Genomic DNA, 16,612 nt, shown 5'->3' with positions numbered 1-16,612 from the left:
CCATGGCTCATCCTGGCTGGTTCATGCAGCTGAGGCCATGCAAAAACTACAGCAAGACAACTGGGCATTCACAAGGAGTAGAGGTAGGTAATAGCTGGTTTACTTTTCTCTGAGCCAGCAGGAAGCTGCACAAGCAGTTTGGTTGGAGCACCCCCTCCTCTTACAGGTAAAGCCATGACTGCTAACATAATCCAAAACACACTTCTGGCTGCTCTAAAGCAAAGAGGAGTTTGGTGTTGACCTGCGTTTGGTTTAGAGCCACCTCGTGCTCACCTTTGGGTCCCGCAGCAAGCCCAAGAACCAACCCATGACACTCCAGCTAGGAATGCCATCTCTATACATTTACACTGCGTTGGTGGTCCTCCACTGATAATGCTTGTGCTTCTGCAGTATGCCTAAAACCCCCCCCCACAGCTCTTAATTGTCCAAACTGCACGGTTTTGCTATGCTAGTTGTAGTGCTTTTAAGGATCACGTACTTGAGCAAAGGAACCTTTCAGTCCAGTTTGCGTATGAAGGAGGGCAAAGAATGTTTTCTAAGTTTTTACCTGCCTTTGTCTTCATGATTTCTGGTATATTCCAATTAGGTACATCAGTTGCCTACTATGAGGCAAGTTCTCTAGATGAACAGGTTTACTTTTAAATGTGCATTTTTTCTTTTTTTAAACTTGGATCTGGAACATTCAACATTTCATGTTCCTTACTTCATGGCATGGAAGTTCGACACAACAGCACATCTATAATAATCAACTTTCTTACCAAAGTTCACTGTGATGGCTGGGGCGCTTATAGATCCAAATGTTTGGACAAAAATAAAAGAATAATTACAAATATGATATATTAGCATAAAAAAGTAAAAAGATCTCCTATTCCTCATCAAGAAGAAGGTATTTCATAGTGGACCATTCTAGCAGTCTGAAAGAAGAACCGTGTACAAGCTGTTAGCACTTTAAATATGTTTATTTAGCAGCTATTACAGTCAGCCTCCAAAAAAATTGGAGTCCCTCTGGTTTCTGAACTGTGTCAAGTGATGAAAATGCCTGCTAAGAACATCGAAGAAGCTAAACGGTGCACTCCTTTCTGAGAAACAAACATGTCTTAATAGGGATTAATCTCTTTGAAAAGGCAAAATATAAATATATACACTCTAAAGTCACGAAAACGATTTAAATGCACTACATGAATTCAAGTGGGATCACAGTGGACAAATCCACATGATGTAAACTGCGGTGGTAGAATCTCTCTGCTGTCTTTTTCTCAAATTCTGTCCAATTTCCATCTACATTCTGTGATCTGCCTATTGCAGCGTTGAAATACAGAAGGACTGAAGTGTTGAATCTCAGGGGCTGTGCACAGGAACAGGAACTGGGAAGATATTCTGTTCTTTACACATTGCTCAGGGCATCCACACCAGGAAGAACCTTGCCTGTGAGCGGTTAAGAAGTTAAAGTAAAAGTTAATTAAGGGAAATTAAACACACAACTTGGTTTTATATATGCTAAAATGTTGCAGTAGTGAACATAAAACTATCAGAAATTATAGATTAAAAAGGGCAGAGATTGGAGCTCTGTACGCTTTTGTAGCTATTGGGGCATATAGGTTTTAAACTGTTTCACACAGTAAATACATTTTTGAGGGCTGTAGCGAGTATCCAGATCACAGCTGCACTCTTATGTCAGTAGACAGATTCTTAAAGGACCACAGTCTTCAATGCTCAATTAACAATACTTGTAAAGTTCTGTCCACATCCCTGCTAGGGTCAGATCCAAACACTAAGATCTTTTTCCATTAAATTTGACAGCAAACACATTATTGATTGGATCTGAGGAGTTGCTGCATACTTTCTTCAATCTCCAGTGGCATGTAAATAGGATTTTGGAGCGTATGGTAGAAATTTTAAGAATGAATTAAAAAAAAAAAAAAAGAAAAAACCTCTTGTAAGTTTTCAATCATCTACTGGGACTAAAACACCCAGGTCCATATATTTAGATGCCTCATCCAACTGACAGGAGCAAGGAATCTGCTCACCTTTGAGTAAGGCGGCCCAGAGTATTAAGTGTAGCATTTTCTAAGTTATCTTTTCATCCTTTTGTCCTACTTCAGTAATGAAGGGAGACCATTCTGCTTTCGCTTTTTTGGAGAAAACCCACCTTCCAATGCTCTAGCTGTGCGACAGTGCTGAATTCTAACACTGTTCACAACCCACGAGTTTGTCTTTTTTTTTTTTTTAAATCCTCAGAAGTTTTTCTAATTAGCTAGACTTCCGCTACATTTAAAAGATCACACACACAAACCCACATTTTGGGCCAACACTTAAGACAACTTTGTCCTTTTGAATAAATCAGTGGCACAGTGTTTCCTTCTAGCCATCTGGATTCTTTCCCTTCACCATCACTGCCTAGGCAACAGAAACAAAAGCTCTGTCTCTCTCGTAACTGCTGGAAACTAACAGCTGCAACGCAGTTTATTGCGGTTTCTCTTCGACAGAGTAGCTGAAAGCATTAGATAATTTACACATATCGGGAAACAGCTAATTACCAGAGGAAACGAAAACTCACTTGGAGTACAATGCAACTCATTAGAAAAATCCTGTACATTCTCACCATTTTGGATTCCAAGTCATCTTGTGCAGGTTTGTAAGTGATCACTAGAGGGCTCCCCAAAACCAGGGGATTTCAAAACACACTCCTACTGGTGCCTGTGTCCTTTTGGCCTCTAGCCAAAATTCGAGATTATTCTGATGAGGTTTCCCAAACCGAAAAGGGCTGTCTTGTATCTGGGTGTTTTAAACAGTCTGGTTAGCACGTCTCAGGATCAAAGAGGGCCAAAGAGGGCTATTTTATTTCCTATGCCAGTAATTTTCGCTGGGGGTGGCAGACTATGCTCTTTGCAAGAATCCTCCATTTTCTTTCCTCTCCTCCTCGAGGAGGACTAAGAAAAGAAGAGCTATGAGGAGCTCATTGCTCAAAGGTTACGCGCAACTCCACAAGGCGAAACAGAAGAGGCATTCATTCCGTCGTCATCCTTTCTTGACCATCAACACAGCATAGAGCACCCAGAACTACCCGATTTGCTCAAACAAGTTAAGAGGAAAGAGCAGTTACCTTCTAGCAGTTCCAGGCTGGCACCGCCTCCTGTGCTGACATGGCTCACTTTATCCTCGGTGTTCCACTTTGCACAGCAAGTGGCTGTATCTCCACCACCTGTCAAACAAAGAAAATCTATGAGCCACAGAAAAAAATTAAGATTTTCTTCAGCTGAAGCAACATAGCTTTGCTACTGGCTGGTCGTACTCCCAAATGCTCTGCATGAGCACATACAGTGGTTTTCCCAGCCATGCCTGCAAGCTAAGCAGGAGCTGAGAACACTGGAGAAGGAAAACAATTTGGCAAATATTCTTCTCACTTGGCGCCAGCGAGCAGATGCTTCTTGCTTGGATTTAAAAAGACAGGAACACACACATACAACTGCTTACCAATAATGGTGATGCAGCCCTTTCCAGTTACTTCCACCACTTTGTCCATCAGGGCTTTGGTTCCTTTGGCAAACTTATCCCACTCGAAGACACCAACTGGACCGTTCCACACAATTTGCTTAGCCCTTCCCACAACTTCAGCAAACTTCTTGCTACTCTCAGGGCCACAGTCCAAGCCCTAAGACAAGTAAGAGAAATCATACATACAGTTACCACCAACCCTCATCTCAAGTCATCAATGTCTAGCTGGGATCCTCAGAAGTTTTTTCACCCCTCCCCTTCATTACACATCCAACAGAACACCCCTCCATTTGCACCCCCAGGTTTCAAACACTTGTTACCTCTGAAGTAGTCAGCCTAGTCACGGGGCTTGGAAGGGCCTAGTGGCTCTGTTTTCACAGCATCAAGCTTGCTGCTGATGCAGATACAGCAACAGACCGGATACAAAAGGAGAATTTCTCTGTATGCACGGAAAACTGAGGAACAAAGATTTGCCAGCAGCTGCTGCTGTAGGGTGGAGTCTGGTGTGGTATTTGTCTTTTCAGTGTGAATAAGTCATTTTTAAATCTATGTCAGATGTTTGAAGCCTTGGTTAGAAAGCTTTAGCCTATTCTAATTAAAGTCTGGCCAAATAAAAGGGTTTCTACTGCACTCAGATCTGAAGGTTTTAGAAGTTTGCTGTTTTAATCCAAATCTCACAAAAGCTACTTTAGACTTAAACATTCAAGACAAACCACAGGGCTTCAGTTTCATTAAGCCAATATACTCCACACAGCTGACTCCCTTCAGAAACATTTACAAAGGATAAGTACTCTTTTTATTCCTTTAAAGAGGTGTCCTTCCCACTCCACTGCTCACTGTGCTTTTTTTAGTCTGTTGCCTATTAAAACTTACCATCCAGCCATCAGGAATGCCTGAAGCCACTGTAGCTTCCCCAGTCTGTGCATGCTCATCGAATTTGTCTGCAGTGATGAAGTCAACAGGCAGAGTGATCTTCACACCGTTCTTCTCTGCCTTGGCCATCAGGTCCTTGACAATTTTTGATCCCTCTTCATCAAACAGAGAGTTGCCAATCTACAGAAATTATTTGGGGGTGGGGGGGGGAGGGGGGGGAAAGAGTCAGGCATTCATTTAGATGCTGCTGGTCATTACAGAAGAGAACAGCAGCAGTCAGCCATACTGCTTGGGGAGCAATTCTGGAGAGACTGATCCTTTAAAGCATCTAAACATTGGCAGCAATCCTTGTTTTTGCAGGCTGATTGTCCAGAAAACTCTCAGTGCTCCCCTGCTCTCAAAAGGGTCAGTATAGCCAATTCTCAATTCCAGAATACACAAGAGACACTTCTGATCATCTCCTTTACTGGAAACGGGCGCAGAAGCGCTCTCTTCATACCTGCATGTTGTTGATCACTTTGAGGAAGGTGAACGCCATTCCACCACCAATGATCATCTCATTGACCTTATCCAACATGTTATTGATCAGCTGGATCTTATCCTGAACTTTAGCTCTGCGGAAAGAGAGAAAGAGAGCGAACAGTGTAGCCACAGCCCAAAACTCCTCAGACAAAAAACCTATTATGTTTTTAGCCAGATGGCATGAAGCCTCATAACGAGTTCTTGGATAAAAGTCTGAAGCAGTATTATTCAACTGCTAGTCAGTCACGGCAGTACCGTGGATTGTGGCACATCAAGGGCACTCAGAGAACGATGCAACAAAGGAACCGTGGGGAGCGGGAAGAAAGGAAATTTGGCTACTTAATAAGCACGGTGTTAAACAGTGGCTTACAAGAGCATTATTTAGCCTTACATATTTTTTCCTATTCTTATATAAGCTTCATTTGTCACTTGAATGCCTATTTCCCCAGACTATCCAGCAAGGTGGAGCAGGGATTAGAGTACTACCAGTCACAATCCCTGTCCAACCCTGATCTAGCGTACCACGCTACCCTATGCTCAGCTCCTGTACCTAGCCCAAGTCCAGCTCCCTATCACACTCGCAGCACAGCTTCAGAATGAAGCTACTAGAATGACCTGTCATACACAAGTGCCCTCCCCAAAAGCTTTTGGCACAAGATATGAATGATAATGGAATAACAACACCAAAATTACTTTATGTAAGAATGTCAAAGAGGCAGTAGATGGATACAGATCTCCTGTCTCCCCTCTTTAATGCCTTGTGCTGAATTTTTGCTATTGCTGTTCTCTGAAAGAAAGCTTGGTAAAGATCACAGAAAACAGCCCTGGGCTAATTCTAGACTGGCAATCAGGAGACGTGCATTTTAGTCTCAGTTTGACTGTGTCTTGCTTGATGACATTAGGTAACACTCCTTCCTTTTGTTGCTTCAATGTCTCCATCTCTAAAACAGGGATAATGACATGGGATTCATTAATAAAATGCTTTCAGACCTATTAATGGGAAGAAATAGGTGTTGCCTCTACAATTCCCACCTTAGTGGCCAGGGAGAGCTCTGGCATAAACTACCCATCAACCCCCCAGTTCAAGCGGTGAAGTTGCTAATATCATTACACTATGGGAACTGAACTTTTAAGGAAGCTATAGATGGTATGGACAGAGCCACAGCAAAATCCTGCAGGATCAACCTTCCTGCGCGCAGCTCCAAGCAAGAAAACAGACGTAAAGGTGAACTGGACTTCTGCCTCTTTCCCTTGCACCTACCCTGCTCCTAACACTGAACTGCTTTCTTGCACATAGTCTTTCTTTGCCAGCACATTTAATTTCCATTTTACTTGTTAACATAATTCTTCCCATTTCATCTTCTGGCCCCAGTTTTGTTATACACAAGAGACAGCCAACCTGCAGCTGAACTGCATGCAGCTTGCGAGCGAGACTTTCCTCTGGGCTCCTGTGGGAGGAGACGATGGAGCAAAAGTTGCTAAGACTCTGCCGTCTCACCTGGGAACGGCTGCATCACCACTGGAGTGGTGGTGTTTTCAAACAGATAAAAGTCATTTCACGGCTCTGAACTTCTCTCAGAGCTCCCACTGTGACTCTTTTAAGTTGCACAGTTGGTATTCATCAGTCCTTGTCCACACAAGGAGTTTTGTATCCGCCTCCTAGACTTCAACATGCTTGTCATCCCTGTTGCACCTCTCTAATAAAACTTTGTTTTGTTCCCATTAGATGGGTAACACTCCCAGACTTTACTAATAGGCCTGATATTTTAATAATCTGGCCATTTGAAGTGCAGCTCTAACGGGAACATCTGTTCGGGTAAGAAAGTAACAGACTTTCCCCTTGATGATATACCTGCCGCTTCCACCAAAGTCAATGAGGAGTACATAAGCACTTAATGATGGCTTGCAAGCTCTAAAATTTGGAAGGGTATTTAAAAAAAAAAAAAAACAGCATTGTTCAGTATAACGGGGGTCACAGAAGATGTTTAAAACTTTATGTGAGAACTGAAAACTGAACACTACTTAAAAAATATATTCATGGGTGCAAAGAGCAGGAATAAGCCATGTACTTTAATCGAGAACACAGGAATGTCATAGTGTTGAAGCTTTGCGTTAATGAGCAAAGTATTTGAATTCACCTGAGAAACTAGAGTGTCACAGAACTATTTTGTTAAACTGAGCACACGTATACCACAAGAATCAGCAACAGCGGGAAATTATTTCTATACACAAGCAGGCACTCAGTTTTGCACCTTCAAGACTCTTCGTACGTGAGCTGCTGCTAAAGAGCAGGGGCTCATCCAGCTACAGTAGGTCACCACTGCATAATGACAGACTGGGTCAACTTACAAGGTGCTGAGCTTGCAGAATGCTTGTACTCTGAACTGTGGAGGAAAGGTCACAGACAATGTTTCAGGGCCACCGTGTATCCAACAGCTCTCCTGGTTCGTCTGTACAACAAACTGCCATGGACTAACTCAAATTGGGGGATATAAGGCGGTTAAAAAATATTATGAGGAGACCCCGATAACGTTATCACAGGAGTGGACAGGATCAGTTAGCTCCTCTATAATCCACATCTTACAGAGATCTCAGGATGTATCTACAAATCTAAACTATAGGTATAGTTCTAAGGAAAGCACTCGTTTGAAGCAAATCAAGACAACTTTTCATTTCTTACAGAGGAGAAACTGGTGTTAAAGAGAAACAGTGGATACACTGTCGAGTCTTACCCTCCAAGAATTGCTAAGAAGGGTCTCTCTGGACTCTCTAGGGCCTTAGCAAAATAATCCAGTTCTTTCTTCATCAGGAAGCCAGCAGCCTTCTGAGGCAAATTGACACCTACCATGGAGCTGCAGAAAAAAAGATGAGTGAGGAAAGGAAAAATTCTGCATCAGTACAGGTCCAAACAAGCCTGCGTCTCACAGCATCACAAAGCCAATCCTTTAGTCAGCTGCAAGAGCGAGAATATCTACTACCCGTATGAAAAGTCACATAAGGTTTTTCTTTTCCTAGTTTGCCAAGCCAGCTGCACAAGTTTACTGCTCTGAGGTCGTTTTTGCGTTAACCATTCCGACGTGCGAAACTGACAGCGTTAATCAGGGATCCAAAACGCTGAGCTGCAATCAAGCACAGCAATAGCAGAGATGCCTTCCTCCAACAACACTGAATTATGAGATAAAGCTCAAAAGGTCCACCAGAGTTTGCATGTATGCATATCTAAACACACTCCATAAGAATAATCAATCAAGGCTATTAAACTTTAGAAGAAGAGGGCTGTTGTAATTGCACAACTGTTTACACAAGTCCTAATCAAGTAATTTTGCATCTTCAGAGCTTCAACTGTCTCCTGCTCTCATCAGAGGCAAACTTTAAATTGTGCACACTATAGACAACTACCTCTGCAGAATACATTACTCAGGAACAAATACAGCAGAACGATAACAGGAAAAGCACCAAACAGAAGTTATAACTAATTGAGGGTAAAACTGTATGTGTTTTCACGGTAGGCAACCTTCTGCAGTCCTGCTTGCGAAAGGAAGATGAATGCATACCTGTGAGCTCGGTGGGCAGTTCCAAAAGCATCATTGATATAAACGTCTCCCAGTTTAGAAAGAGAGGCTCTGAACGCCTCCACCTTGGCAGAATCAGCCTTGATCTAAAAAGATAAAAGAATGACAAGTCTGTGCTTGTTCAAGTTCAGTTACAGAGAGCCGATTTTGATACTAGAATCAAATTCTGCTATTTGGCTTGTAAACCCAAAACAAAAAAAGGGCTGCTGAAGAAGCCATCAGCTTATCCTGTGGGTCACTGCATCTCATATCCTCCTTCCAAGTCCAGTAGGAGCAACAAAAAGGTTCAAATGGTTTCAACTTAACAGTAAAGTCCCAGAACTTGCTATTTCCCAAGGCCCGAGGCCTGTTCCTACTTCAAGTTTTTAGGGCATCAGTAGGGCAGGAATAAATTGCAGCTCTACCAATCACTGGGTCTCTCTTGAACAGATTTCCAGTTGTGTGCAATGAACCATAACACCAGAAAGGATGCGTAGAGACAAGGCAATGCTAAGGTGAGAGTAAACGCTCTCATACTCACTTACTGAACAAAGAAAGTTTGGTTCCCAAGCACCACAGATAAAAGGATGAGCTCCAGAAGAATTCACTTAGCGAAAACACTGAGGACTAATTTATAAACAGCCTGCACAGTAACACAGGCCAGGTGACAGCAGCCAATTCAGGAACGCTGGAGGTTAGCTTAGCGTGTAGCAGGCGCGAACAGATGCACTTCTGCTAACAGGCTTCTTCTCCATCCTCCAGGCATTCTACCAAATCCTCATAGGATGGTTCAAGTAGTTCAATTTTCTTTCTCACCACCAGAAAGACAGTGGAGCTCTCCTGGGGAGTAAAGTGACTTCCTGGACCTAGTTCACAGCCACGTGCTGTTAAAGAACAACCCGGACTAGCAGGCAATCACCTCTCCAAGGGCCTTTTCGCCTTATCAGCTCACCTCCCAAGTGAGGCCTCTTCTCTTACTGACTCTGCTAGTACCCAGATGTAATATCAGGGGGCGACAGCAGGAAGGTACTCTAATATATATATAACAGATGCGCTCAGCAAGGCTTTGAAGTATGTCCCTTTCACTCGTGCAGCCTTAGCACGAAAAGACAAGCCAAAAGGACTGCAGGGTTGTAGAATAATGCTGTCAACTGCTTCTTCACTTGCTAAATTGACTGGCTTTACGCAACAAGATTAAGTGCGCCTGTTTAGACTAGGAGCATCTGTAAGCAGAACACAAGAGGCTCTGAATGAAGGAACCACCACCACTTCATCTGCTTTGGAAAGCCACATTTTCCAACTGCCAGTTCAATCTGCATTCTTGTATAGCATCACTATTTGCATAGCACTGGTTTTCACTTCTATTAGGATAAGAAATAGGTCTGTTAACATTACCTCTGCTGTTGTGCTCAACTGCACTGCACGCTTCCATATGCATGCAGCCTGCTAAATAATCTGAGAATTACAGGAGCCCACAAAATCAAGGGGATGTTTCGCAAAGGAAACGGAATTCTTGTCTCGCTGTTCTCCCTGCCAGCGTACTGGCTTCCAGTGGCACAAGGTGGTGGTGACTAATTCCAGGCTTGCTCTACTTTTCATTGCCATCTGCAAAGGCTTACTAGTTCTCTGGGCCATTTTTTTAAGCTACGAGAGTCTTGTATCACTCCATAAAGGGCACCACGCGATGTCAGCATACCGCTCCATACGCTGAATCTGAAAGGAGCCAAGGCCTGAGGAAAGTTAACGGGGTCACCATTGCTAAGAAAAGCAGCTGTCTGGAGCAAGCATTCTTCCTGACCTTCAAGAAAAGGTCAGAGGTGCACGGCAGCCTGGATTCTAGTTGGCTACTCTAACAGAAAGCAGCCTTACACAGGGCTTTGAGAATCCCCACACAGTACAACATTTAAACATTGCATTACAGCAATAAGCAGAGAACAATGAAGGAAACGTGGTTTTCACGGCCCCAGTGACAGTAAGCTATCTCTGACAGACTTAAGTTTTCTGCTTTAGACATGCCCAAATAAAGTCTAATAAGCAGCGACCACAGTTTCCTGCACAGTCGTCCTCAGCCTGCCTTTCTTTTATGGACTATGCCACCCATGGCAGTCATCTGCAGCCTTTCACTTAAGCAGTTTCGTCTTGGAACTTCTTCCTGCTGCTCAAAACATTCAGCGTTTACCTACAACCAGCACGTGGTCTCTGACTTCTCAAGAACGTTTTGCAGCCCCAAAAAACTTGAGATGTGAGGAAGTTGCACACAGTGCTTCCATTTTTTCAGATGAACCTGCTTAGTTTAGCAGTTAGTAAGATTCCAAAAGGATAACAACCACTGAGAGCTCTTAAGGCTCTAAGGCCGGTTTTCACGTCCGATTTGCCATTGTAAATTCAATGCATTTGACACAAAATCTAGGGCTGAGCACAATACAAGTGATCAGACACACTGTACAAAAGCTCTCCGATATCCTTTTGAGAATACGTTCCTAAACAGCATTCCAGCCAGCTCCTTGTCAGTCTGCAGCAAACGAGGTACAAAGACCAGTGCAGGCACGCACACGGGCTAGACTTCAAGCCTCACCTTGTTCCCAGAAGCATCCTTCCCTTTCCCTTCTTCTTCTACATGGAATCGGAGGTTCTCCAGGAGGATGATGGAGCCAGCTGCAGGATTAGCACAGGCCTTCTCCACCTCAGGACCAACACAATCCTTCAGAAATAAGACCTCCCTGGAAACACAACATATACACTGTCAGCCCACCAACGCCTCTTCCTTTCAGGAAGGAAAGGATCCAGGCCCACTGAGAGAGGGGGCCTGATGCATGCTGAACTGCTCTTCTACTTCACCTGCCCATGAGTGCTTTAAGCTCCACAGCCACTGGAGCCAAGGAGAACTTTTCAGGCATAGGAACACCATCCGGGCGACCCAGATGACTCATCAAAACCACTGACTTGGCTCCATGATCCAAGCAGTGCTTGATGGTAGGAACAGCCGCCTTGATTCTGTAACGGCGGAGAAGAACAAGTGAAAAAGGATTCAAGCAGAGGTTAGCAGGCAATCAGAATTATTGACCACTTAGCTGAGAGCCCTAGGAGTCACCCCTCCCCCCCCCCCGCGCCACCCCCGAAAAGGACAGAGGAAACAGAGCACAAGAGCAGGGCAGGATTATTAAGAAGTCCATCCTACCAGGTGTTTGCGTGGTTCAGCCTACCTCTCAAAAGACAGCACAGCATCACCACCATTATTTCCCCAAAAGGAACACTGGGCTTCTCAGGAACCCTATGCTTGCTAGTACTTATGTCTAGGAGACTAGCTACCTCTCACAGAATACAGCTTTCCCGATGGAGCTTGCCCAACCTACTCCTGTCCCAGGGAAGGAAGGAACCATTACAGTCCCTGAAGCACAGTCCATGACGCATCAACAAAATTCTGTATCTCAGCACGTTTTTCAGATGTTTCACTGTTCTCTTCCGTGAGATGTAGGGCACAGGAGTTAAAGGCACTTTGCTATCTAAATTCTGCTGACTGCTTGTAGCTAAGAAATGCTAGGAAACACTGGGACATTACCACGCTTCCTGGTTTAGTCAGTGACCCTGAACCGATAAAAGGAAGTTGGGGATGTTGAGCAGTGAGCATATACAACACATTCTCACCTACAGCCAAAAAGGTACGCTTGTGAAACGGTCTCAACACTGCAACCGGATTCAAAGAATGAAGTTTAGGACCTGTGCTATTAGAGACATTTTCTATACACGTTCTACAGCAGCTATGGTGAGAAGAAGCCTTGTAGTAAGTGTAGCTAGCTAACAGCTGCAGGGGTTTTTAGTAACAATTCCCAGATTTTCTCTGAAATGCCTTTAATTGCCAGGTAGCAGCAACTGAAAGCTTAACTGCAAGCAGCATTCCAGGTATTGCTAACAGTACCGGGCTGAAACCAGAAACAAAATGGATTTGAGGGCTTCCATCTGGGATGGAAATTGTGGCTCACCTTTGATTATTGGTTATTTTGTGATCCTTCATTGGAACATTGAAGTCAACCCTAAGAAAGAGAAAATAAATAAATAAATACACAACAAACACCTTTTACAAAGAGTAACGGAGCCTGCCGGTAAAGGGGGGGGGGGGGCCTAGAAAAGCAACTGTAATTAGACTCAGAGTAAGACTTTCAGTTCTGTCAAACACACGTGTTTTTCTAGTCACCCCAATGACGTTTGTTTTCCGTTCGCGTTTTATTGGTACAATCAGAAGTGGCTAACAACAACGATGCTGAAGCAGAAAATAAAACTGAGATTGAAAACCGCCGCTCATTTAGAAAACCATGCTCTCAGATCACTGATCAGGGGCTTCCCAGGGAAAGGAGGTAGATAATGTAAAGTAACATTGTGTTCTCCAGTGAGGCCTCTTCAATAGTCAGGTAACTTTGGCAAATAGACAGGATGAGGCAGCTGTCCAGTTACTGCCTACAGCTTTGAATTTCTGTTAAGTATATAAAGGGGATTTCTGCCCTTTTCTGAGAGGTTATGTGGCGAGACAGATGTTGTACTGGACAGTGCACTTTAATTATGTACCTCTAATCTCTCTGCAGCTAGCTGCTGCGGCTTATCACATTCCCACTGGAAGACTTCACGTGGATCTAGAGGTAACATCCCAGCAGCATGCCGGTTGAAGAGATCAAAGGGAGGAGTTTCATCAGCCATTTCTGACCAGCATACCTTGTGCCCATGGGCTGACTGTTACACAACTCAGCTTCCTGTTGCTGCTCAGCTAAAGGCAGAACTTACTCATCCAACGCCAAAATGACGGAGCCTTCTCTCCTAACCGACTTCCTCAAAAAAAGCATGGCCAAAGCGCGGTCTCTAACAAGCATGATCACTAGCAAGCAGAATCTTTTTCTTTTAGGGAGGAAGGGAACGCCCAACCGACTGTAACTGCGTATCACAATGAGAAAAGTGAAATGCTCCCTTACAGATTATTGATCATCGTTCTATATTAAAGAACACAAAAACTGAAGAGGTTGCTCGAATTTTCTCGTAGCGCATTCAGCAGAAGAGACGTATGGAAAGAGCTACAAAAGCTGCCAGCAAAACAGAGGTAGCTGAGCAGAAAGAACTCAACTGGCAGCCCCACGGTACAGTGGGCTAATTCTAAGAAGGGGGGGAAAAAAAGCACCACAATGATGCTATTATTCTAAAACGAGTTAATGAAAGAACAGTTTGCTTTGCAGAGCCACAGGAGCCACAAAAGACAGACCCCGGCTCACCCTTGCTTCCCGCTGCAGGCCTGATAACTGAACTCCACTGAAATCTGAGCTCTCCTTGAATCCTTCCTCCTCCCCATCGCCTGTTTCTATTAAAGCCACTACCTTTGGCATTATGACTGGAAGATGAGCAGGTTGGGAGTATGCCAAAACTATGATGAAAAAGAGGGGAGAAAAAAGGCATTGATTTCAGTAGCACTGAGAGGACACAGTGATTCTTTTCAAGGAAATGGGGTGCGGGCGGGAAATACAGAGACCAGCATGTAATCTGCTGTTCCACCCCATTTTAGATATGGATATTAACTGCTAGAGACTAAAAATCAGCCGCCTTTGACTCTGCAACGCGAGACCGTTCTCTACAGCACGTGTCAGAAGAGGAAAAACCGGTCGGATGGCGAGAAATCCGGCTGTTAGGGAGACGAAGAGCTTTGTGCTGCACCGCGTTTAGGAAAAGCACGCAAATTCCGGGCCAGCTCCTTCGGTCTGCGCTACGGGGTGCGACTTTTGGTAATCAAGTTTCTAGGCAGCTACTTCGAGGTTAAGACGGCAGAGAAACAAAACAGAAAGGGCAAGTTTTCTGCTGCGGAGGTGACAGGGGGAGAAGCCAGGGCGCTCTTACCCCTACCCACTCGCACAGGGGGGTAGCGAGGGTCTATTCGCTGCCAGCGGCGGGTAAGAGGTGCGTGCCCAGCGCCCCGCATCACCACGCGGCCCAGCGCCCTGCTCCCCCGAGATGCGGCAGCGATTCCCACGGCAGGCCTTGCTGTTTTATAAACGTGGTCTAATCCTGGGGTTTAGCGTCCGATGTCAGAAAAGCACCAAATACCGGCGATTCAACTCTTGTTGGGGGGGGGGGGGAATAAATAACTAAATACAAACTGTTACCCTTGCGTGGGTAGCCGGCCAGGGCCGTGCCGCCGTTTTGCACGGCAACGCTTTTCAGGTGCGCAGGAGGGAAGGGGGGCTGGGAGAGGGGCTGTGGGGGGCAGCAGCCAACCCCAACCGGGCCGGGCCCGCGCTGCCCCCGGCCAGGCGGCGGGCGGCACACGAGCAGGCCGCGCAGCCCAGAGTCCCGCGCCGCCCCGCCCCGCCTCACCTCATGACCACACGCTTGCCCTTCACGTCCACCTTGTCGAGGGTCAGCTTGTTGGAGAGAGACATCTTGCCGCCGCCGCCGCACCCGCGCTCTGCGCCAGCGCCCCGGCAGCGCCGCCCGCCCCCGCCGCCGCCGCCCGCCCCCGCCCGCCGCCCATTGGGCCGCGCCGCCCGCCGCCCGCCTCCATTGGCGGAGCCGCATGTCCGTCGGCGGGTTGTCCCCGCCCCGCCGCGGCGGGAGGCCCGGCGGCGAGGCAGGGCCAGTCACGTCGCGCACGGAGCCTCCCCCCCCCCCCCCCCGAACCGGACCGAACCGGGCCGCGGTCCCCAGCCCCCAGCCCCCAGCCCCCAGCCCCCGGCCGTGCCGCTGGGCCCGGTACAGGGCGGAGGCTGCCCGCCGGCGCCGACCGGTAACCCGGCCCGACGCCCAGGCTTCAGGGAGCTAGGTGGAGCTGCAGCCACCAGCAGGAGGAAAAAGGGAGAGAGAGACGCGTGGGGGTAAAAATACAGCTGCGAGCCTAGAAAGCGTGCTGTGCGGAAAACAAAGGCGACGCGGCGGCCGCTGGCGGGCGGTAGGACCTGCCCGCTCGCGGAGCAGCGCTGTTCTGGCACCTTCTGGAAACAACCGGCCGAAGCGTTGGCGGCCCGGTTTCCCGCCTGCCCCTCCAAGGGCGCCGCCGCGTCTCACCGGCGCGAAGCCCCCTTTCGTCTCCCCACCCTGAACGCCCAGGTCCGCGTTCCCGGCTGCCGGCCGAGGGTCAGTCGTAGGCGAACGCGCCTCAACCGGGGGGATCCTTCCACCGGAGGAGAGACGTCCGCGCCGCTGACCGCGACACCCCGGCGGGCGGCCGTCGTCCACATCTAACAGGGCCAGACAAAACCCAGGATATCGTTCAGTAGACGGATTTATCGTTTGCCAGGCAACTGGGGGAAAACAGTTGTTTAAAGGAACGCATGTTCTGCAAGCGAGGTTTTTGCACGCTGTGAGAAATTTGCCTAGCCTAATGTGCGTGTGCTTATGTGTGTATATATATATGAAATATGCATATATATTTTTAGCAAACCTCAATGCATTGAACGCGTCATATGAAAAAGGAGTTCACGGTCTTTGCACTTTTACCTGTAGGACAGCTAGGCCTTTCTGTTTGCTGTCAGGCTTACTTTTTGGCCATGCTCACCCATTCAGCAGATCTTCGAGAGAAAGCTCTTAGGGCAAGTTGAACGCCTAGTAAAATCAGAGCTCTGCTGGCAGCAGAGCCGGACTTGGAGGAACAGCCTGTAATGAGCAAGCAAAGTGCGGAGAAAACAGAGGAAAAGAAATGTGCGCTTACAAGAAACAAAATTTTAAGATACATAGCGAGCAAAACGACCGTATTGCTTCAGGAGTCAACTTTATCAGCGGATACATCAAAATCAGAATAATGCAGCTGCAGGATTGAATATTTTAAAATGTTTGTAGAAAAGTAAAATACTGTGGTAAATACCAGAAAACAAAGGAATGTAGAGCTGGAAGTGGAATGTGTAAACGTTCTCTCCTGTAAACGTTTGGAGGCCTTTAAATAGCAGGAGATCGGGGCAGAAAAAAAGCCATGATAAGACTTAACTTTCTTCCTACTGAAAATGAAATCTATTAAAGCAAGAGCACAGGCATTGCCTGTTTCCCAGGTCAAAACAGTGGAGGAATATACTTGTACAAACCTACTTTACTTTCCTGTTAAAACATGGACAAACCCTTGAAAGCTCTTGATTGGTTTCCTTACCAATTAGTAAGGAAACAGATTTAAGCAAAACCACCTACCTGTGTTTATTGACACAAAACCATGTTTT

General features: G+C 46.1%; 1 protein-coding gene across 1 annotated transcript; it reads right to left on the bottom strand.

Annotated features, from left to right (window-relative positions):
* Positions 1 to 940: 940 nt before the first annotated feature.
* On the bottom strand, positions 941 to 14,924 carry PGK1 (phosphoglycerate kinase 1). Its single transcript, XM_068956859.1, has 11 exons — positions 14,787 to 14,924; positions 12,422 to 12,472; positions 11,280 to 11,435; positions 11,017 to 11,161; positions 8,445 to 8,548; positions 7,623 to 7,742; positions 4,868 to 4,982; positions 4,369 to 4,548; positions 3,475 to 3,652; positions 3,104 to 3,202; positions 941 to 1,425 (listed from the first exon to the last, which is right to left on the bottom strand). Exons 1-11 carry the CDS (start codon positions 14,849 to 14,851, stop codon positions 1,385 to 1,387), a joined length of 1,254 nt encoding a protein of 417 aa, XP_068812960.1. The 5' UTR covers positions 14,852 to 14,924; the 3' UTR covers positions 941 to 1,384.
* Between the last annotated feature and the right edge of the window lie 1,688 nt (positions 14,925 to 16,612).

The sequence above is a fragment of the Struthio camelus genome, chromosome 11, assembly GCF_040807025.1.
Source record: "Struthio camelus isolate bStrCam1 chromosome 11, bStrCam1.hap1, whole genome shotgun sequence".
In the NCBI taxonomy this organism is placed as follows: Eukaryota; Metazoa; Chordata; class Aves; order Struthioniformes; family Struthionidae; genus Struthio; species Struthio camelus.
Note: the sequence above shows the minus strand (reverse complement) of the source record. Positions and strands in the feature narration are given on the sequence as shown.

Excerpts from the sequence above, each read along its gene's own strand:
- PGK1 (XM_068956859.1), bottom strand. The coding sequence starts at position 14,851 with ATGTCTCTCTCCAACAAGCTGACCCTCGACAAGGTGGACGTGAAGGGC. Across the intron at positions 8,549-11,016 it reads AGGATGCTTCTGGGAACAAG|ATCAAGGCTGATTCTGCCAA; the intron begins GTGAGGCTTGAA and ends TTATCTTTTTAG. Across the intron at positions 1,426-3,103 it reads CAGCCTGGAACTGCTAGAAG|GCAAGGTTCTTCCTGGTGTG; the intron begins GTAACTGCTCTT and ends AACCGCTCACAG.